General features: G+C 45.7%; 1 protein-coding gene across 6 annotated transcripts in view; it reads left to right on the top strand.

The window, feature by feature from the left end:
* Nucleotides 1-18,620, top strand: part of PITPNM2 (phosphatidylinositol transfer protein membrane associated 2) — a 128,982-nt gene that overhangs the window by 94,155 nt on the left and 16,207 nt on the right. For 3 of the 6 annotated variants that reach the window (XM_027739803.2, XM_027739808.2, XM_039380306.1), the window contains exons 9-17: nt 680-784; nt 1,641-1,711; nt 4,395-4,639; nt 5,234-5,423; nt 6,471-6,590; nt 6,946-7,157; nt 11,580-11,755; nt 12,128-12,298; nt 14,896-15,045. In XM_027739803.2, the coding sequence (XP_027595604.1) occupies nt 680-784; nt 1,641-1,711; nt 4,395-4,639; nt 5,234-5,423; nt 6,471-6,590; nt 6,946-7,157; nt 11,580-11,755; nt 12,128-12,298; nt 14,896-15,045 (1,440 nt within the window). The remainder of the gene's footprint in view (nt 1-679; nt 785-1,640; nt 1,712-4,394; nt 4,640-5,233; nt 5,424-6,470; nt 6,591-6,945; nt 7,158-11,579; nt 11,756-12,127; nt 12,299-14,895; nt 15,046-18,620) is intronic. The other 3 variants (XM_027739810.2, XM_027739809.2, XM_039380307.1) reach the window with 2 other exon arrangements.

Genomic DNA, 18,620 nt, shown 5'->3' with positions numbered 1-18,620 from the left:
ATTACACTGTCATTTTAATTACACTTCTGGGAACATAATATTTTTAAGACCCTTATTCTTTATCAACTGTAGTTGAACTGAGCCAGGGGATTGAAAAGACCCTGAAGTAGGAGGAAAATGGCAGACAAGTGTAATCAGTGTGATCAAACAAATCTCATCTCCTGAGCAAATCAGCCTGGGGAGTTCACATTTCCTTTACTGCTCCTGCCTTTTTAGGTGTTTGGTCCTATTAACAACAGTGATCTTTGTCCCTGCTTCCCCCAAAGACATCCCAGAGCTCTCAAACAGGTCTGGGAGGATCCCAGTGACAAACCTTGCTTTGTCCTGTACAGGAGCATTCTGGCTGCTTTAGCACCATCAGAAAGACTGGCAAGAAAAAGGGCAAGCTTGGTACCTGAGATGGTAGCATTAAAAACCCATGTTACTTTGTCCATGCTTTAGGAGTTCTGTTTGTTAGACACATGCAACTAAAACATTTTGTTTACTTTTCAAAAGATGGTTTGGTTTCTATGTAACAAAAGCTGGTAAAGTATTGCGGTTTATTATGACTTAAGCCATCCAAATGTTTATAGATAACATAGAGTTATGGGGCCTTAGTTTTATTTAAAACTCTGTTCTGTGCTCTTGTCTGTGTACATATTTTTGTGTGTGTGACTCTCAAAAAATCTGTTTTTTAAAGAGGACCTGTCTGACAATGAGGAAATGTTCCCGAAAGAAATAACCAAGTGGAGTTCCAATGATCTGATGGATAAAATTGAAACCCCCGAATGCGATGATGTCCAGGGTAATTTTTTTTAAGTACAAACTACATGTGCTATTTTACAGTATTTCCAGGAGATTGTTACAGCCACATTCTGAGCAAGGTAAAAACTTGTTATCCTCATCTCACAAAAGCTGAGACAGAGCATAAAAATGACTGCCCAGTGCTGTTGAAAAAGAATTGCTCAGTGGGAGCTGGGATAGCTCTTGATTCTCTTTTATTTTCCTCGTTGGCTCCTTTGTGTGACAGTCAGGATTCTCTTGTATAATGAAATATTCCAGCTCTGTCTCGAATGACTTGAATTTCTCCTGACTTCTTTCCTTTTGCTCCATCCTTTGTTCTTGACTGTATATCTGCCTCAGTTTTATTTTCTGCTCATCATTATGAAATGGTGAAAGGAAGCTGCAGCTCCTCAGCCAGAGCGATTCATGTGGCAGCACAGTGGAAGATGACACTGGTACAAAGTCAGTCTGTGTAGGCGCAGACATAGGAACACATCAGATTTCTGCTCCCCAGCACAGTTCAAACAATTCCTTTTCTTTTCCAACAAACCAGTCATTTCTGACAATTGTGCAGGGATTTCCCATTGTTTCCATGCATAATAAAGCAGCAATACTGGATTGCTGTAATGAGAGAAGAGCTCACTAATGTCTTCAGCTCTTACCAAGGTTAGGAGAAATCACTGGAAAATAAATGACCCAGCGTTGCCCAGGCTTCTCAGGTGGAAGGAGGCAAGAGGGAGGGAGAGGGCAGTTTGGTGAAATAATGAAGGAGATGTGAGGCAGAAGAGACTGAGAGGCATTGGAACAGTGTCTTTATGGAGGAGTGTCTTTGCCAAAGAGAATCTTGCAGCGCTGACATTTTACACCTCTGCTTCCAGGTGACTTGTACCACGAGACATCAGCAGAGTACCACGTTGGCTCCAGCGTGGAGAGGCTCAGCATCATCGAAGTAAGTGCTTTGGTTTTTTTGGAATGAGATCCTTTGTTGCTGGAATATGTCTGCGTGGGATAAACGGGGTAAACGTTTAAAACTCTTTTCTGTGAGTGACATTTTGTCTCCGTGTGTCGCTGAGCTGCACTGGCACCCGTGTGCTTCAGATTTAAGGGACTATTTCACCCACTTTTTGAACATCATGTAGAAAATTCTCTGTAGTTTGCAGGCAGCATCAGGTATCCAGCTGGAAAAAACTACTAATCCTGTGGGGATAAGTGTAGCCCGAGGCACTGCTGGGTAGAGGTAATGCTGGATGGTAAAGGAACTGGGAAAATAAGTTCCTGCAGCACCAAGGGGCAGGGGGCATCGTTTGGCTGCAGCCCACGACGACGTGGAGCTGCTCAGGGTCTTGTTTGGAAACCAGTTACAGCACAGCCTGTGTCAGTGCTTGGGTAAAATAATAAATAACAACACTCCCACCCACCCCAGCTTTCTAGACTTGCATATTCAGGCTTCTGTAACTCAGAGTCTTGGTGAGACATCCAGGAGCAGCTGTACTTGTCCTGCCTGTGAACCATCTGCCTGTCAGTGCTGCAGAGGTGGTGTTGCTGATTTGCAGAGTGCCTACATTATGTCTAAGTGGTCCCTCAAAGACCATGAGCACGGTTTTGAAATTACTCTCTGTGCCAGGCTCTAAGTTCATGGTGATTTGGCTTTTCCATAATAGATTGAGAGCTCAAGGGCCACGGGGAGAGTGGGTGGCTGGGATGGCAACGGCTGTGGCTGCCTCAAGATAAGCAAGTCACAGCCCTAAAATTTCTCTTGGAGCTCAAGGTAGTGTGGAGAACTTGTCTTCCTCAGAGGGCTGTACAAACTCAACACCCCCCCCATTTCTGCCTTCATTTTAGGAAAAGAACAGACTTCAAAGTGAGATGAAAAAGACAGTTATTTGTAGTTGTTCACAAGCTGTCTGCTAAAATGGTATGAAATTCCAATGCCACCATGGCAGTGATTTTTCAGGTTAAGAGCTTCCTCACCATAAGGTGGTTCAGGGTATCTTAAGAGGCTCCAGATCTTACAAGGAAGTCACCTCCACCCATCAACTAATCAGCAGTTCCCCATTCCCTTCAAGGACAGAGGTTAATGAACTGAAAGGGAAAGGTGCCTCCAAATGACTGCTGATAAACTTCTGCATGCCCTGAGCCTGGTGACTCATGTTGTTTTCGAAATGAGCACTTAGAGCAGTTTGTCTGGAAGCAGAAGAGGTGCTGAGATGCTGGGAGAGCTCCTCCCGTGCCTCCAGCCGGGTACAAAGTTCACTGTGCAGGCACTGAAAACTGGAGTCAGAGGAGGTTTTAAGAGCAGGCATTAATACAGTGGAATGGTGCTGAATAATTAATGGCCATTCTTATGCAGGAGGTCTGGAAAATCTTTATTACAGATTTGGATGTGAATTTTAGTACTTCTAGTGGGCTGTGTATTAAGACATGCTTTAACATTATCTGGTAAAAATGTAAGCTCGTTGTTAGGTTGCTAATATGTGCCTGGGCATGCTTTCCTCCCACCAGCAGGGACTGTGAGGGACTCAGTCACTGCTCAAAGGACAACAGGGGACTAAAAATGCTAAAATTAGAAGAATTTGCCAAATGGAAATACCGCTGCCCTCTACCCCTTCTGCACCCCCTCCCAGTGGCTATTTCTCTGCCTCAACAGGAAGTTGCTCAGGATGTTCTCAGATGTTGTCTCTGTGAGCACAGGGGTCAGGCACAGGAGTGTTTGCACATATTTCAGTGTGGCATGGAGGATTTGAGTCTGTATGGGAGCTGTAAACACTGAAAGCCCTGTTAGCAAATAGATACTAAAAATAGTTACTGCTCTGTTGTGTTATAATATGTCAAATGGATGCTCTTGTACCTGCTCCTGGGGCATCAGGATTGGGCTTACAGCTGGTCTGGCAGGTCATTTAATGATAACCCTGGATACAGTTTTAATGGTACTCTGGATACAGTTCCCTCCTTCCCCCAAGCTACAGCCTGTCTGTTTAGGCAGGGAATTGGTTCAGCACAGTAAGCAAAGTGACCTGAAAAGCCAAGTTAAAATCCTTCCCTGGGTTCTTGCATCCCAGCCAGATGTTGGCCGGTCCTTGGGTTATGGGGTCATGAAGTTTTTTTATTTCCAGTTCCTCTTTTGCACCAGTTTAAGCAAATATGAAGTCTTATTTATAACTTCTGTTGTAGGCAAACATGCAATGACTGGTCTTCCTACAACTTTTCTCAGTAACTTGCCACTTGCTGACCTTTCGATCTCATTTGTTAGTTTTGCTGAATGTGTTTCACTGCCAACGGCTGCAGCTGAGCTCAGCACCCCACAGAAAGCAACACCCATCTCTTAGTTCTGTACTTTTCCACCCTGATGCACACAAGTAATGTCTTTACTCCTGCCGTGTTTTACCTGGATACAATTTTATGCAGGTTTTTTTTTAATTTCCAGCATTCCTTCTGCTTGAGACAGTCAGTTGCACTGAGGCTGTGTGTGGATTTGTGCATGGACATGTGTAGGATAAGAGACCTGGAAGGAGTAGTCAGGTCCTCAGGTGTTGTATTCAGGTGTATCTAATGGCCTTTGCCATAAATTAAGCACAAGTCAAACCTCTTTGCAAAATGAGCCTTTCCCTGTGCTCTCTTCCATCCCCACCTAGGATGAATCGGTGCAGCCATTAATGCAGCCAAGTAAAATCCATGTCCTCCTCTTGGTCCTCCATGGAGGGAACATCCTGGACTCAGGAAGTGGTGACCAGAGCTCCAAGCAAGGGGATGTCAACACCATCACAACAGTGTTTGACACAGTGATGAGGGTGCATTACCCAGCTGCTCTTGGCCACATTGCCATCAAGCTTGTCCCCTGCCCAGCCATCTGCTCCGAAGCATTTTCCCTGGTGTCCAGGTAAATTGATGCTACTTTGTCATGGAGGGACACATCTACAATTTCACTCCTTTTTTTTTGGGGGGGGTGTTGGCTTTTTTGTTTGGTTGGTTTGGTTTTTGTTTTGTTTTGTTTTTTGGTTGGTTGGTTGGTTTTTTGTTTTTTTTTTTTTTGCTGGGGGGTTGTTTTATTTGTTTCCCTAAAATATTCTGCATGTGTTATGGAAAGCTCTGACCATGCTTTGAGGATGCACTTATTAATGTACCAGCAAGGCATTCAGTCTCGATTTCATACTGTGCTGCAGTGAATACAGGAATCATGCAGCACAAGTTCTGAGATTGATTTATTCTAATTAATCCAATAAATACTAAGGATTTAATTCCTTATCTGAGGGTTGTTCTGCCAGTGTAAGTATGTTGTCCTTGAAGATTTACTTTTGATGGGAGAGAAAGATTTATTAAGCTCTCACCCATTCACAGAGGAATAAATGGCCTTTCTGTCTTGAGGCTTTTTTTTTTTTTTAATGAACCACAACACTGACTGTACTGTCTGCAAATTGTTTTCCCCACCTTTTATGTTAGGCTGAGTATTTCCAATGTCTCTTGCCCTTTCCAGCCTCAGCCCATACAGTTATGATGAAGGCTGCCTGTCCAACAGCCAGGACCACATTCCCCTCGCTGCACTCCCTCTGTTGGCAACATCCTCCCCTCAGTACCAAGAAGCAGTGGCCACAGTCATTGTCAGAGCCAACCAGGCCTACAGTGAGTTCATCAGATCCCAGGAGGGCACGTCATTCAATGGCCAGGTGAGCCAGGGGCTGTTTATGAACACAGTGAGGGGAACAGCAAGAGAAGCAATTTCCTTCTGAAACTCTCTTTGCCATTAATCTCTCAGGAGGGATGGAAACATGACAGTGCTGAGCTGCAGTAAGTGTTGTGCTTTCCATTTCTTTCTTTCTGAGAGAGAGATTATTGCTTCATTCTGTCTTGAACCTTTGGGATTCAAAGCAAAGCCTGAGTTTGTGTTCAGAAATGGAGCTACAAAGCTGTGAAGTTAATCAATTTTCAGCGTGACACACCTTTCTGAAGCAGGAATGCTACTTTTGTTACTAAACACATGGTCTCTTCTCCATTGCAAACCAAGGCTGTTTAAGCATTCCTGTCCTGAATGGGCCTTCAGCAGCTCGTGCTGGAGCTGTCACAGCAGCGGGTTTATTTTTCGAGGCTGTGCAGCTGCTGCACCCTGTTAAAGACCATGACTGAGCTTCCCACCTCTGAGCAAAGGGACTTTCCAGCCCCACGAGGGCAGAGACATTGGACTGGCTGTCACGTTCCTCTGCTGTGGTTTGATTTATCCACCCTGAGCTTCTTCCCAGCCAGTGTTGTACCCAGGACCCAGCCAGCCTTCTGCTACCCAGTGGTGCTTTACTGTGCCTGTCTGCTCGGTACCCTTGGAAGCAGGACAGTGTTACCCCTCAGGATACTAATGGGCAGAAGCACAGGGAAGCTTCCCTAAAGTAGCACAGACAGCTGGCAGCTTTGGTTTCCTGAGGCTGGAGTAAGCCCTGGGATCAGGGTGCTGTGTTGCTCTCCCTGTGTTCCAGTTGGCTGGTGGGGACAGCCAGGACACATCAGCTGTGTGAGATAATGGGAGTCTGCAGGCTCTGATGGATATTCATTGACTGAGTAGTTTTCCTGATGAAAGCACTGGGCATTCTGTTATTCCAGCTTGCGTAGGTGTAATCCAGCATCCATTTACCTGTCGGCTTGGAGCTGAAGTCAAGGGGTGCTTTTCTTTTATTTCCTTTTTATTTCTCCCCCCTCTCCTCTCCTGCTTTTGTTACCTTTCTCAGGTCTGCTTGGTAGGGGACTGTGTTGGAGGAATCCTGGGATTTGATGCCTTATGCTACAGCAATCAGACCGTGTCCGAGAGCCAGAACAGCAGCCGGCGAGGAAGCGTTGTGAGTGTCCAGGTAATGCTGGCTCCCAGTGGCTACTGGGAACAGGTCTGCTGGCCAGAGCACCTCCATGGCTCCTGCTTTTAGTAAGGATCTTCTCCTGAAAAAACAAAGACTCAATTCCTTACCAATGGCAAATGTGTGCATATGTGTCACAGTTTGGGTGCGTTTGCTCCGAACAGGGATGTTTCACCCTCTGGTGGGAAGCAACACCCACACCCTCAGAAGGTGATTTGGCCTGAGGTACTTTATGGTCCTCAACTGGATCTTGGGGTAGATGGGGAAAGGAGGGTGGAAGGAGAAGGTTATAGTGTCAGTCTATTCCTGATTCAGCTGTTAGAGTGCCAAATCCATATATTTCAAATCCCAGGATACGGACCTTCTGTCTCCTGGAATAACGGTGAACAACAGCTATTGTTCCAGTGGCTCTAATCTGGAAGCCAGCAGACACCTCAGCAGGAGCAACATTGATATTCCTCGTAGCAACGGAGAAGATCCAAAGAAGCAGCTGCCACGGAAAAGGAGTGATTCATCAACCTATGAACTGGACACGATAAAGCAGCATCAAGCCTTTCTCTCAAGGTAAGATTTAAGACTTGGAAGGAACAGAACCAGCAATATTCTGGAGCTGAGGCCGCTACATCTGTGAAGCCTGAGTGTTGCTCTGTCATCCTGCGATAAGCAAGGTGGAGGAAAACATTTAATTTAATTTAGATTAGAGGGGTATTGATTCCAGTGTGTTGTATGTGCAAAAAAATTAACAGCTTTCTTGCTGAGTAGCACTGAGAGAATCCAGGTTCTTTACTGCATCCATAATTCAATGGCACGAAGCCCTTCGTGCTGTTGTGTGACAGCCAAGGCTGTCAGGGAGCTGCTTCTCTGCTGTGCTGCGAGTGTGGGATGGGGGTCATAAAGCAAATGTAGAAATCGTGCGAGCGGAGTTGGTGAAGCAGAACTGGGAATCCAGCGTTGGATTAATTTTAAAGCATCTCTGAAGCCTGATTTTGAGCTATTCTGTCCCCTGCCAGGGCTGCTCCGTTGCACCAAGGACGTGTTTCAAATTTGTTACTCAACTGTTGACGCCCCTGATATCACATTCCTAAGCTTCTTCAAATGGACCTTCAGAAATGTATCCATTAACATAACCAATGGAATTTTAACAGCAGCCTTTCCATGGCCACCGGTCGTTCAGGGATTACTTCTGTAAGCCCAGAGGATTTTTCTGACTGAATCATCTTCTTCGACCTGTGGAACTGGACAGCCCAGACTTTTTTCCTCCATCAGGCCTGTAGGAACTGCAATAAATATCCTCTTAATCCCTCTTCCCCCACATCCCAGGAATTGGGGAGCAATGTCCCCCCACAGCGAACACACTGCCTGCATTGCAGCTGTGTCCAAGGCCGCTCCTTTTTCCTTGTGCTGAGCTGGAGGCTTCTCCTGCATTTTCCCCCCTCCTTCACTACTTGGAATCATTGTTTCAGCACAGGGATTCATGTTGTCCTGCCATGTCAGGGGCCTTTTGTAAATGATTTATAGGAGAGAGAAGGTATCAAAGTGAATGTTGTTGGTGCGCAGAGATACAATATTCGGAAAGACAGCTGCATTTACAAAAACCACAATAAGCTTCCTGGCTATTTCCAGCAGGTTAATGAGAGGCAAACAGGCTCTTGGTCTTACCTCCTCAAAACAGCCTCCTGTACTACAGGAGAAAATATGAGTCGTGCAAAAATGTGCTCATTCTCTTTCTTGTTATTGACCTCAGGGGCACAGACTCAGTTAATGGAAGCGAGCTGGCGTCTTGATGCAGTTTTACACCTATTTTAGAATAAGTGCTGGGCCTGACATGGATAATGGATTGCACAGTTTTATTTTCCAAATTGCTTTGTGCTGATCCTTCGTGTTCCATCTCTGAAGGATTGTGCCTGCTCCCAATATGAAGTACTTGTGGGTCCCTGGCAAAAGCTGTCAGTATTCAGTGGGCTGATGGATTGGTGCATCTGTACTTCTTTAGAGATTTAAATCTTTTTAAATCTCCTTTTAGACCTTCGGTTTAAAATTAGTCTCTTCCCAGAGCTCAAGAGCAGGATTCCCTCAGGGAAAGGGGCAGGTTGAAGCTGCTGTATGAGCTCTGTCCCTGGTGCAGGGAAGGCTGGGGAGCAGGGATTCACCTCATCCCCTCCTGCATGTCCCACACCAGTCCTGGACCTTGTGCTCACAGCCATTGATACTGAGCAGCACTTTCCTCAGCAGAAAGTCCTGTCAGCTTCTATCACCAAGGAATGATTTTTCCCATACAAAACCCAAGCCCTGATGTGACGTGGCTTCGGGCAGGAGATCGGCAGAATAGAGCCAAGTTTCCCTAATGGGCTCGACAGACGGGCAGCCTGGCACACAGGGACCTTTCTGTCCGTGCCCACTGCAGATTCCAGCCTGTGCCAAAGACACTCATTTTTATTCATGTATCAGACCTACCCACTTCTCTGGGATAATGCCCAGCAAGCCAGAGCAGCAGCTGGAGATTACAATCACACATTTATTTTTAAATTCAGTCCTTCTGCGCAACTACATTATTTCTGGCTGTGCTGTACTTGTATTATTGTAAATGAGTTGATTTGCTTCTGAAATCCATAAGCTCTTGTTTAATTAATGCACACAGTACATCTGCTGCTTTTTAAAGGGAGAACAGGGCACTGTAGGTTGTTTGGAGCATGACAGATTCTGAGTTCCCCTTGGCTCTCATTTCTTTTGATTGCTGAAAAGACTATCAAGTTCGCAGCAAAAGGAGAGAACTCTCCAAATTGCTTAGTGCTGTAAGTGCTCTCATTCTTCCCTTCCTCAGGAAGAGATGCTGTGGGAAGCTGGGTGGGATACACCAAAGACACCTTGTACCCATCCTGCCATAACACATTTGCCATCGGAATAGTCTTTCCTTTGTGCCTTTGTCGGAACCCTGTTGCTGTTGCCTTGTCTTCTGCAAACCTGACCGTGTTCTAAGTGACTTTGCATTCCTCACACACAGCAAACTTGCTGCGTTGCAGTCTTGTTAGCGAAAGTAATTTAAGCTCCGCCGAAGGTGGCTTGTTTTAGCCGTGTTTGAGCGTCGTACATGTCGGCACTGCCATCTCAGGGAAGCTCGTTTGCATCCCAGAAACGGGAACATGCTCATTTTCGCTGTCACTGCTGTAACCCCCCGTTCCTCTCGCTTTTGACATCACTGTTTTGACTTCCCATGATCTGTGTGTCTGGCATAAGCGAGCTTATCATCTCCCTGTGGTTGGGAAGCGGGAGAGCCGTGCATGTGCCTGTGTGCAGCTCCAGAGGATACATGACAGCGCAGCAGGAGCAGACGGCGCTTCAGCATCCCTTGGGAATGGCGTTCGGCAGAGGAGCTGTCTCTGGGATGATGCGTTATTTGCCATAGCAGGAAAACAAAGTCTGGGTGAAACCTGGGTTTCTTCCCAAAAGTGCGAGCTTTTCCAGCTGCTCATTGCCTGACTGGAGGATGTGTGTGAGCAACCGCTCCGGTGCTGGGGATGGTGGGGAGGGAACGGCCCAGTTCCAGTGAGCACAGCAGAGCTGGGGTGTCCCTGCCCTCAGAAATGGCCTTGATGAGCAAGTGCTGTTGCATGTGAGGACACAGCAAGTGCTGCTCACCACCTGGGGCTTTGACTTGGGGCCACAGAGCCGGCAGGAGATTTGTTGGATTTGTGTCAGTCCTGATTCCGGGCCAGTAAACCTTTTATCCAACCCAACTGTTGTGATATCCATTTACCCTACATATTTTATAGAACCTGTTCTGATGTTTTTTAAAGTGTTTGCAAACGGCCTGTTAAGGCACTGCTGCTACTCTGTCTTCAACTCCCTGCTTCTAATTACAATGAGATAACCCAGTGTGGCTGCCATCAGAATCTGCACAACCTGGAGAGCAAAGGAAATTGCAGCTTAGTGCTTTTGGGTGGTAACAGAGGAGTCTCAGAAACTGCTTTGTAAACGAGCTTATTGGTGTTACACACCTGTCCTTTCGCAATTCCACATCTAGATTGCAAAGAAGCAACTCTCCCTAACGTGAGGGTGGATTCCCAGATCCGTCTAAGAGCTCCTGCTGCTTCTTCTGAGTGTCCAGGGGAAATGTGAATTTAAATCTCTGTGTTAAACCTGTGTATTGCCCAGCCTGCATCGCATACTGTTGGAGTTTTGCAACAGATTTGAAACCTGAGAGAGGGGAGGGGAAACTGGGCATGTTTTATGTAGTTATTCTTTGTAAATTCAGTTACCTGGAGTTGTTGGGCTGAGGTTGAGAGGTAGTTTGGTAATAACTTGACAGATATGGCTTCATGGGCAGAAGAGAAGTGGGAGAGTCCTGGTTGCAGGATAAATACAATTTACCACATGGCCACTGAGTGAATTACCCCGAATTCTCATTCCCAGTGAGTGCCATCCACGCACATGGAATCTGTGGTGCAAACTTGATGCACGAAGGTATCAGAAATCCTCCTGCAGATTTTGATGTTTCTTCTCCTCTTTTCCCTTCTTTCTTCTTTTTTTTTTTTATTTTCAATCCAATAACATTTGTCCAACTGCTTCCACGAGGTAGAAATGGGTGAGCACAGCTTTCCATAACATTTGAGAATGAGGTGAAGGAACAGCCAGAAAGCACAGCAGTAATGTGTGTCATGGAGTGAATCACTGTAAACCCGCTTTTTCCCTGCTACTCTAGTAATTTTAGCTTGTTGGTTGTTTTCTCTTGCAAGTAAGTGTCCTACTAGCAGCAACCAAGATTTGGACTCCTCAAAAGAAAAACATTTTGAGGACATAGTGTGTAAATGAACCCACTTGAAGCTTGGATTTGTACAGTGATGCCAGTGGAATGGGGTCATTGTGGGTTGATTAGCACAGTTCCTTCACTGAAGAGATAGAAATTATATTCACTGTCAATCACTAATCCAGGCTTTACTTATGAAAACACAGCATGAATGAAATTTTGACTTTATTTTCTTGTCCCAGTTTACATTCTAGTGTTCTGAGAAACGACCCTGGATCCAGGCGCTCGAGTAGCTCCACTATGCTGGATGGAGGAAATATTGGGAAGTTTGAATTTGAGATCACAGACTTCTTCCTCTTTGGTTCTCCCTTGGGCCTGGTTCTTGCACTGAGAAAAACTGTAATTCCAGCTCTTGACAGTAAGTTCTGGTGCAAACTGCTGAGCTCCCTTAGTGGATGGTGGATGCAGGAATTTGGTTAAACCCAAACATTCCTCTATAATATTTATGCACTGTAAGGAAGCAGATCGCTCTGTGCTCTGGCCAGTACTGATTATACTGTTTATTTGCATTGTATTTCCAAGCATTAAAAATACTGGACAATTCTTGAGTCTGTAAATAATGAATAAATTGTTTCAGTTGACTAAACTGTGAGATGAGGGAGATGATAAATCCTTAGCACTTTCTTTAACCCAACAGTTGTCCTTTTTACACACAAATGTTTACAATATTCTAACTAATAATCTTTTGATACTTGAGTTGGCTTTTTTTTCTTCTTCTTCATCTTTTTAGTCTTTCAGCTCAGACCAGCTTGTCAGCAGGTCTATAACCTGTTCCACCCTGCAGACCCATCTGCTTCACGCCTCGAGCCTCTTCTGGAGAAGAAGTTCTACCTTTTGCCCCCCTTTAATATTCCCCGGTACCAGAGATTCCCACTGGGTGATGGCAATTCTGCTGTTTTGGGTAAGTCACTCTGGGGCCATACTTGCTGTTTAAAGGGCCGTATCCACATTTTACATGAAGTTATCAAAGCAGTTGGCCCTGCAGCATTAGCCTTGTTCCTGGTTTACCAGAAAAGGAGAGTTTTCTTCCAACAAAATCAGTGCCTTGTGTCCCTCATGCCCTTTGTTTGTCACACAAGGGCCTTCAGCTGCTGAGAGCCACAATGAGGTGACCTCTCTGTGAAGGTCCCTGTTTTACACCCAAGCTGGTGCTTGTGACTGGGACTGAAGGAAACAGGATTAACTCGGCAGAGTTTAGGACTTCAATGCTTGGAGGGCCAGTGAAGACTGGAAGGCACCAAGAAAACAATGAGATGATGAGATGATTTCTTTGGTTCTATCCTATGCTTTTTCATAGGACAGGCTCCTGCAGGTCAGTGGGCTGGTGACAGTGCCTTGCCCTTCCCACTGTGCAAATGAGACATTATGTCTTCCTAGGAAGCCTAGATTTCCTCTGCTGTCTGTGGCCTCCTCACTTGCTCTGCCCGAACTGCAGCTGTAATAAGGTCCAAAACACCTGTGTTCATGCCCTTCCTGACCATGCCCTGCCTCAGCTCCCATTTCATCAGTGCTCTTGCAGTTGGTCTAGTAAAATAAATTCTGTTTCCTGCCATCCTCACCTCACTTCTGTGCCTGGACTCTCATAGGCTCTTGATATTTCAGTGCAGGCTCTCATTGCAAGGAGCTCTCAGGGAAACTCAGCACTGTGCAGAACTAAATTTGACTTCTTTGCTTACCTAAAGCTTTAGTTCCCTGCAGGGGCCAGGACTCTGGGACAATTGCAAGAACAATTCACCATAATTTTTTCCCTGGATAGAGGTTGTTAGTCTGTGACTGATTAAATTGCAACGAAGAGTCACTACTGTAAAACTAGACTTAAAACACACAAGAAATCCTGCCAGCAAACTAGAGGAGAAAAACAAAGCCACCAGCTAGAAAGTTTGGGATTTGGTGGTTGTTTTTCCCCAAGCTCTGGGGGGAGCATTCCATTTGTTTAATACTTGAATCATGCAGGACTAAATGAAGAAGACTCTTATGTCTAGAGCTGAATAATTCTGGTCACACTATGCATCATCTTAAAATTGAAAATCCAAAGCAGTGGTCTTCTGTGTATCAGTGTCTTTAGAGGTTGTAATTGCTGAATCCTGAGGTCTGGGGTTGTTAAACAGGCACAAACTAAACCCCATGTTTAAAAAAAGCGACCAAAATACTTTCTGCAGGCCCCACTCACTTGTCAGATTTAGCGAAGATCTTGCTGCAACACTTCTCAAAAATGGATCCACCCACAATTACATTTGTACCCAGGCCAGTTACAACAACTCAGGGAATCTATAGCAACTTGAAAAGCAACTTGCTTTTTGGGTGTATTCTGCTGCAAGGGGCTGCTTAAAAAAATTATGCCTGAACATCTTACTTTGTTTCTCTTAAATAATACCTTCCAAAGCCCCTGTTCTCACTGAACCCAGAGGCAGAGGCCCCACTGACACTAAACAGCCTGTGTTCTGGTTATCATTCTGTGCAGCAGCAGGGATTTTAGTAGAGTGCTGTGTCTGCCTGGACCTCTGAGTTGGCTGTGTTTGGAAAGACACTTGTTATGTGGTGAAGAGTTAAACAGCAATTAGCTCAACTTAGGAGAGGGGCAGAGCGATTGCAAAACCTTCTGCAGGTTTGAGCCTGGTTATTTTAAGAGACACTGCTCTGCCTTAATGAATAAAAGTGACAAAAACCAACTTAAAATTCATTTCCTGTAAGACAAAACCTCTTCATTTGCTTATCATAAAGGAACAGGCTATTCCTTCCCATCAGAGTCCAAATTTCAGTGTGATGTACACATTACCCAGAAGGACTGACCATGATTCACCAAGCCTCTACTGAAGTTGTGTTCACTGTCGGGCGCTCCAGAAAAGTTAATTGCTGCTATAATTAAGCTGTATGTTTTGTTGATCACGTAAAATTCAGGTGCTCCATTATAATTAGTTCTGTACCAAACCTTCTGTAACACTGCTCATGCACATCTGCTCATGCACATCTGCTCATGCAGGTAGTTTTTTTTTAAAGTCCACAATTCAGAAATCTTCTTAGACTGTTTCTCCCCCCCCATTTTCCCATCTGTACTAAATGCTGGTCTCTGTTTCATTTCAGTGAATTTGCAGAGTAAAATCAAACTCACATTCCTGGTTATTCCTGTGCTTTGCACTATGTAGGCTGTGAGTCTGATTCTCCCATTACATGTTTTTTTCCCCTCATAGTAAAAAGATTTCTCTGGATCTGCTGGGTATTTATGGATTTGGCTCATTGGAGAAGCGGGTTAAGAGGACTCCCTTTTGTTGTTGAAATGCCATTGTTGTGTCTCCTCTGCTCCCAGTTAATCTCTGATGTGAGTCTGTTTGGAAAGTCACCCCTGTTTTGTTTCTTTTACTCTATTTGGAGGTTGTCTGTTCATTGAAGACTCATAGTTAAGTGCTGGGGTGTAACTGTTTGTATGTTTAACACTTTGTGGCCGCATGTCTGTTGTTCTTTGTCCTTCTGTTATGTTTTTTTTTCCCCATCTGCTTCCAGTTGAGACAATCCAGAACAATCCCATTCTCCTCATGGAAAGTAGCCCTCTGGGTGCTCTCCAGCACCAGGACAGCTTCATGGAAACAAGTATCCCCGTTCCCGTACTGAATTGGCAAGATGTTTCCAATAAAAGTGCTGGTTTTGCTGAGTGTGTGTAATCTACACTTTCGTATTGTCTGTGGTGTTGGGTTTTTGGGGTGTTTCTTGGAGATCATACTGTTGCCTCCTGGGGTTGAAATCCTCATGCTGTGTCTCGGGCTGTGCCGCATGAAATAACCAGTTGGGATCATGCTTGGAGCTGGGAGACCCACCATGGAAACAACAGGCTGGGATTACAGACTGTCCCGTGCTGGTGTTGATGCTGAAGGAGTCCCTGGTGGCCCTGCTTGTGTGGTACTAACATGGGCAGATCCCTTGGGAAAGGGTTGTCAGCAGTCACCATGTTGCACCATGCCCAGAAGTCCAGTTAATGCCCGTGTCACACCAGATTTTGTCCCTTTGAGTCTTTCATGTTTGGACACTCCTCGTGGCTCCGCCCAACACAGTGACTGAGGCTTTCGGATCCCAGGGTGGCTCTATGTGTTGGCTTTTTTAAATTAATTTCTCGTCTTCTGCCTTAAAAGCAAAGTTTGATGCGTTTGTTTTGCCTTATCTTCCATCGCAAATGCTGCATGGCCTCGTTTATTCTGGTTGTGGCTGGTGCTGCATCTTCAGTTTTGATGACACTTGACTTTGGTTTGGTTTCTTCTCCCCTTTATATCTCACTTGCCCCTTCTCGTCCCTTTCTTGGTGTTTTGCATCGAGAGCTGGGTTTGCTGCCCTGTTGCCTTTAACAAGCTGATCCTGTGGGATGTTATGTGGTCATACAGGATGGCGACACTTCTGGCCATCCCTCGTCGTCTCTCCCTTTGTCTCTTGAAGGTGCAGATGATTTTTGGGTGTGCACTTGCCACGTTGCCTGTGCTGTGAGGTTCTGTTACCAAGCAGAGGGAAAAGATCTGGTACTATTAATTAATCACTTTGGAGGTCATTAATGAAATGCCATTTAGCTGTCAGCTGATATTGCCTGTGGTCAGGACAGAGAAGCATCCCTTGCCTGTGGCGGGGGAGTTAGAATTAGGTGATCTTTGAAGTCCCTTCCAACCCAAACCATTCTAGGATTTGATGATTCTCTGCTCTTTACCTTGTGTGTCAAGAGCACAGTGTGGCCAAGCAGTGCTTGGCTTGATGGTGGCAAGTGCTGAATTCCAGTTCAGCCACTGGACTGCAGGAAATTTCCAGAATCGTGAAAAAATATGGGCAACAGAAATCTGTAGCTCTTGATCTCAGGGTAGCAACTACAGAGTTCCCAGCACTGAGCAGTGACTCCAGTGCAAGCGAGGTCTGGCCTGTGCTGAGCAGCTGGCTGGCTTTTCTATTTTTTATTTTTATTGAACTGTACATATTTTTTGATTGCTTTAAGTATTTCTTTGTTGCTTTGCTGCAACAGTTCACCCTGCAGATAGCACATATCAAAATCTGTCATTCAGGTACCCCAAGGACTTACATGAGAGGATGGCCCAAGGCTGTTCACTTAGTGGGGAACAGTGAGAACATTGACAAATGAGTCCATAAATGAAGAGGCACAGCACTGAAATGAGTATTAAAGATCTATTGTAGGCCAAAAGAAAGGAAAAAGGTGATTTGGCTGCCTATGTTCCCTCTTAAGGAAGTGCAGTTTAATCTCAGGTTATGGCACTGGTTGTGCTGTGTGGTTTGAGCCGCAGCAGGTGCTTTGCTGGCAGGGAGGGTGTTCAGGGCACTGCTCCAGCCACGTCTCCTTGTGTTCACTCTGATAAAGTCTGCCCTGAGTCACAGTACAAAGTGCACTTCAGCCAGTGCAGTAAACCAGGGCACCTCTGTCCTTATCTAGTGATGAAGGAACAGCTAATCTTGATCAAAGTCTTGCTGCTGCTGGGCCTTCTGACCTCACCCTGGCCTTTCCTGAAAAACCTCCCCGTGGTTGTCAGGACCTGAGTTGTGGCTGGGGATGCACCTTTGCAGTGCAGGAGAGTTCAGATGGCTCCCTTTAGGAGTCTCTGCTGGCATGGCAGCATCTGTGACATCCCACCCTGGTCACTACACTCCCCAAGAAAGCCCCCTTACTTTCACAATTGCTACATAAGGGATTTGGTGCAAGGAATACACAGAGTTAGGAAATACATTGTTATGTTTGGGGGTTTTTTTCTGCTAGTGAGGTCCCAGGATTTTCTTTGGAAGTCACATATTTGGGGTGGAGGAAGCTTGCCTCAGGGAGCAGTAATGCATAAAACGGGTTTTTCTCCACATTTCCTGCCCTGCCTGTTCCTGGCCCTTGTTTTTCTTAGAAACTGTCTTTTTTCAGGGACTGAGGGTGTGTAGCTTGGGAAAAGTGAGAAACACAAGAGCAACCTGAGTGGGCTGGAGCACAGGAGCACTGCTGTTGAGTGGCACCTCATGCCCTGCAGAGCAGCCACCAGTGTGGGTGACACTGAACTGAACAGTTCAGTAATGCTAAAACACTTCAGGTTTTTATAGGAGTGAGAATTATTCCTCTGGTGGCTCTAGGATGGGATTGGAAGAGCTGTTCAAGTTGGGTGTTTTTCCTGCAAACTCATTATATTCCAAAATCCCCGGTCAGGCCCAGGAAGGCGAGATTGGCTAAGAAGAGCAAGCCCAAAATACCACTGTTTCTTCCTTTATTCACTTTCTGGGTTCTGCCCAGGCAGCACCATTTTCGGCCCTGATTTTTCTCCTGTGGAGCATTACTGTAACACCCTTCATTGTGTCTTCCAGCTGCTTCCAAATTCAAGCTACAGATGCTTTAGGTTGAGGGAGAGGAAGAAGTTCAGTCTTCTCTGGTAGTTAAACCTGAACCTGGCATTTTTCCTAGTACAGACAAAGCCAAACCTCTCCTTGCATCTGAGCAGGTTCAGGGAAGCTGATGGTCATTGCCTCTGTTGGGGCACCCACTGAGTGGCACAAATGCAGAAGGATCTCACAGGCCACAGAAAGGAGAGAGAGGGGTAATCAGGGAAGAGATGAGAGGGTTGTCCCAGGTCCTGCAGCAATGGGAATGAGACCCTTTACACTTGAGACCTTTATGGGGTTCAATGCAGCTCCTGTTCTCTGCTTGAATTGTCTCCTCTTGCTCGAGCTGGTGCTTTGTACAGTCAGAAAACAGCACTGGGTTGTGGATACTGGTCACAGCCTTGACAGGCAGCAGCTCGAAGCAAGGTGAAAAGAGGGGGAAAGTGCTGAGAAAGTGATGCTGCTAATGGCCTTTCAGGCACAATGTGGGCAGTGTGTGCAGCTCATCATCAGGTCAGGCTCCCGCTAAGGCTCAGATCTTGCAGTCCACAAAGCTTTTACACAGAGCAGCTTGTGGCCTGATTTTCCCTGCAGAGAACAGAACTCTTTTACCAACACTTAGCCACACATTTTCAGCTTCATACATTCCCTCTCCCTCGGCTGCAGCAGGATTTGTGTGGGCACAGGCACTGCTGCTGTGAACTGAGAGATGGGAGGGAGAAAATCAGTAGCCCCAAGCAAAAAAAGATCGATATTAAAATAAACCAGTTGCCAGAACAACGCCCTGTGTCAGCTCCACACTGAGATTAATCCAGGGATATCTAAACTGGCTGAAATAGGTGAAGGATGTTGGTGTGTGGGAGTGATGTCCTCACGTTCCTCATGGCATCTCCTGC

The sequence above is a fragment of the Pipra filicauda genome, unplaced genomic scaffold, assembly GCF_003945595.2.
Source record: "Pipra filicauda isolate LSUMZ 115617 unplaced genomic scaffold, ASM394559v2 scaffold192_size1418226_pilon, whole genome shotgun sequence".
Lineage (NCBI taxonomy): Eukaryota > Metazoa > Chordata > Aves > Passeriformes > Pipridae > Pipra > Pipra filicauda.
The sequence above is the reverse complement of the archived record's forward strand: the minus strand, read 5'-3'. Positions and strand labels throughout refer to the sequence as shown.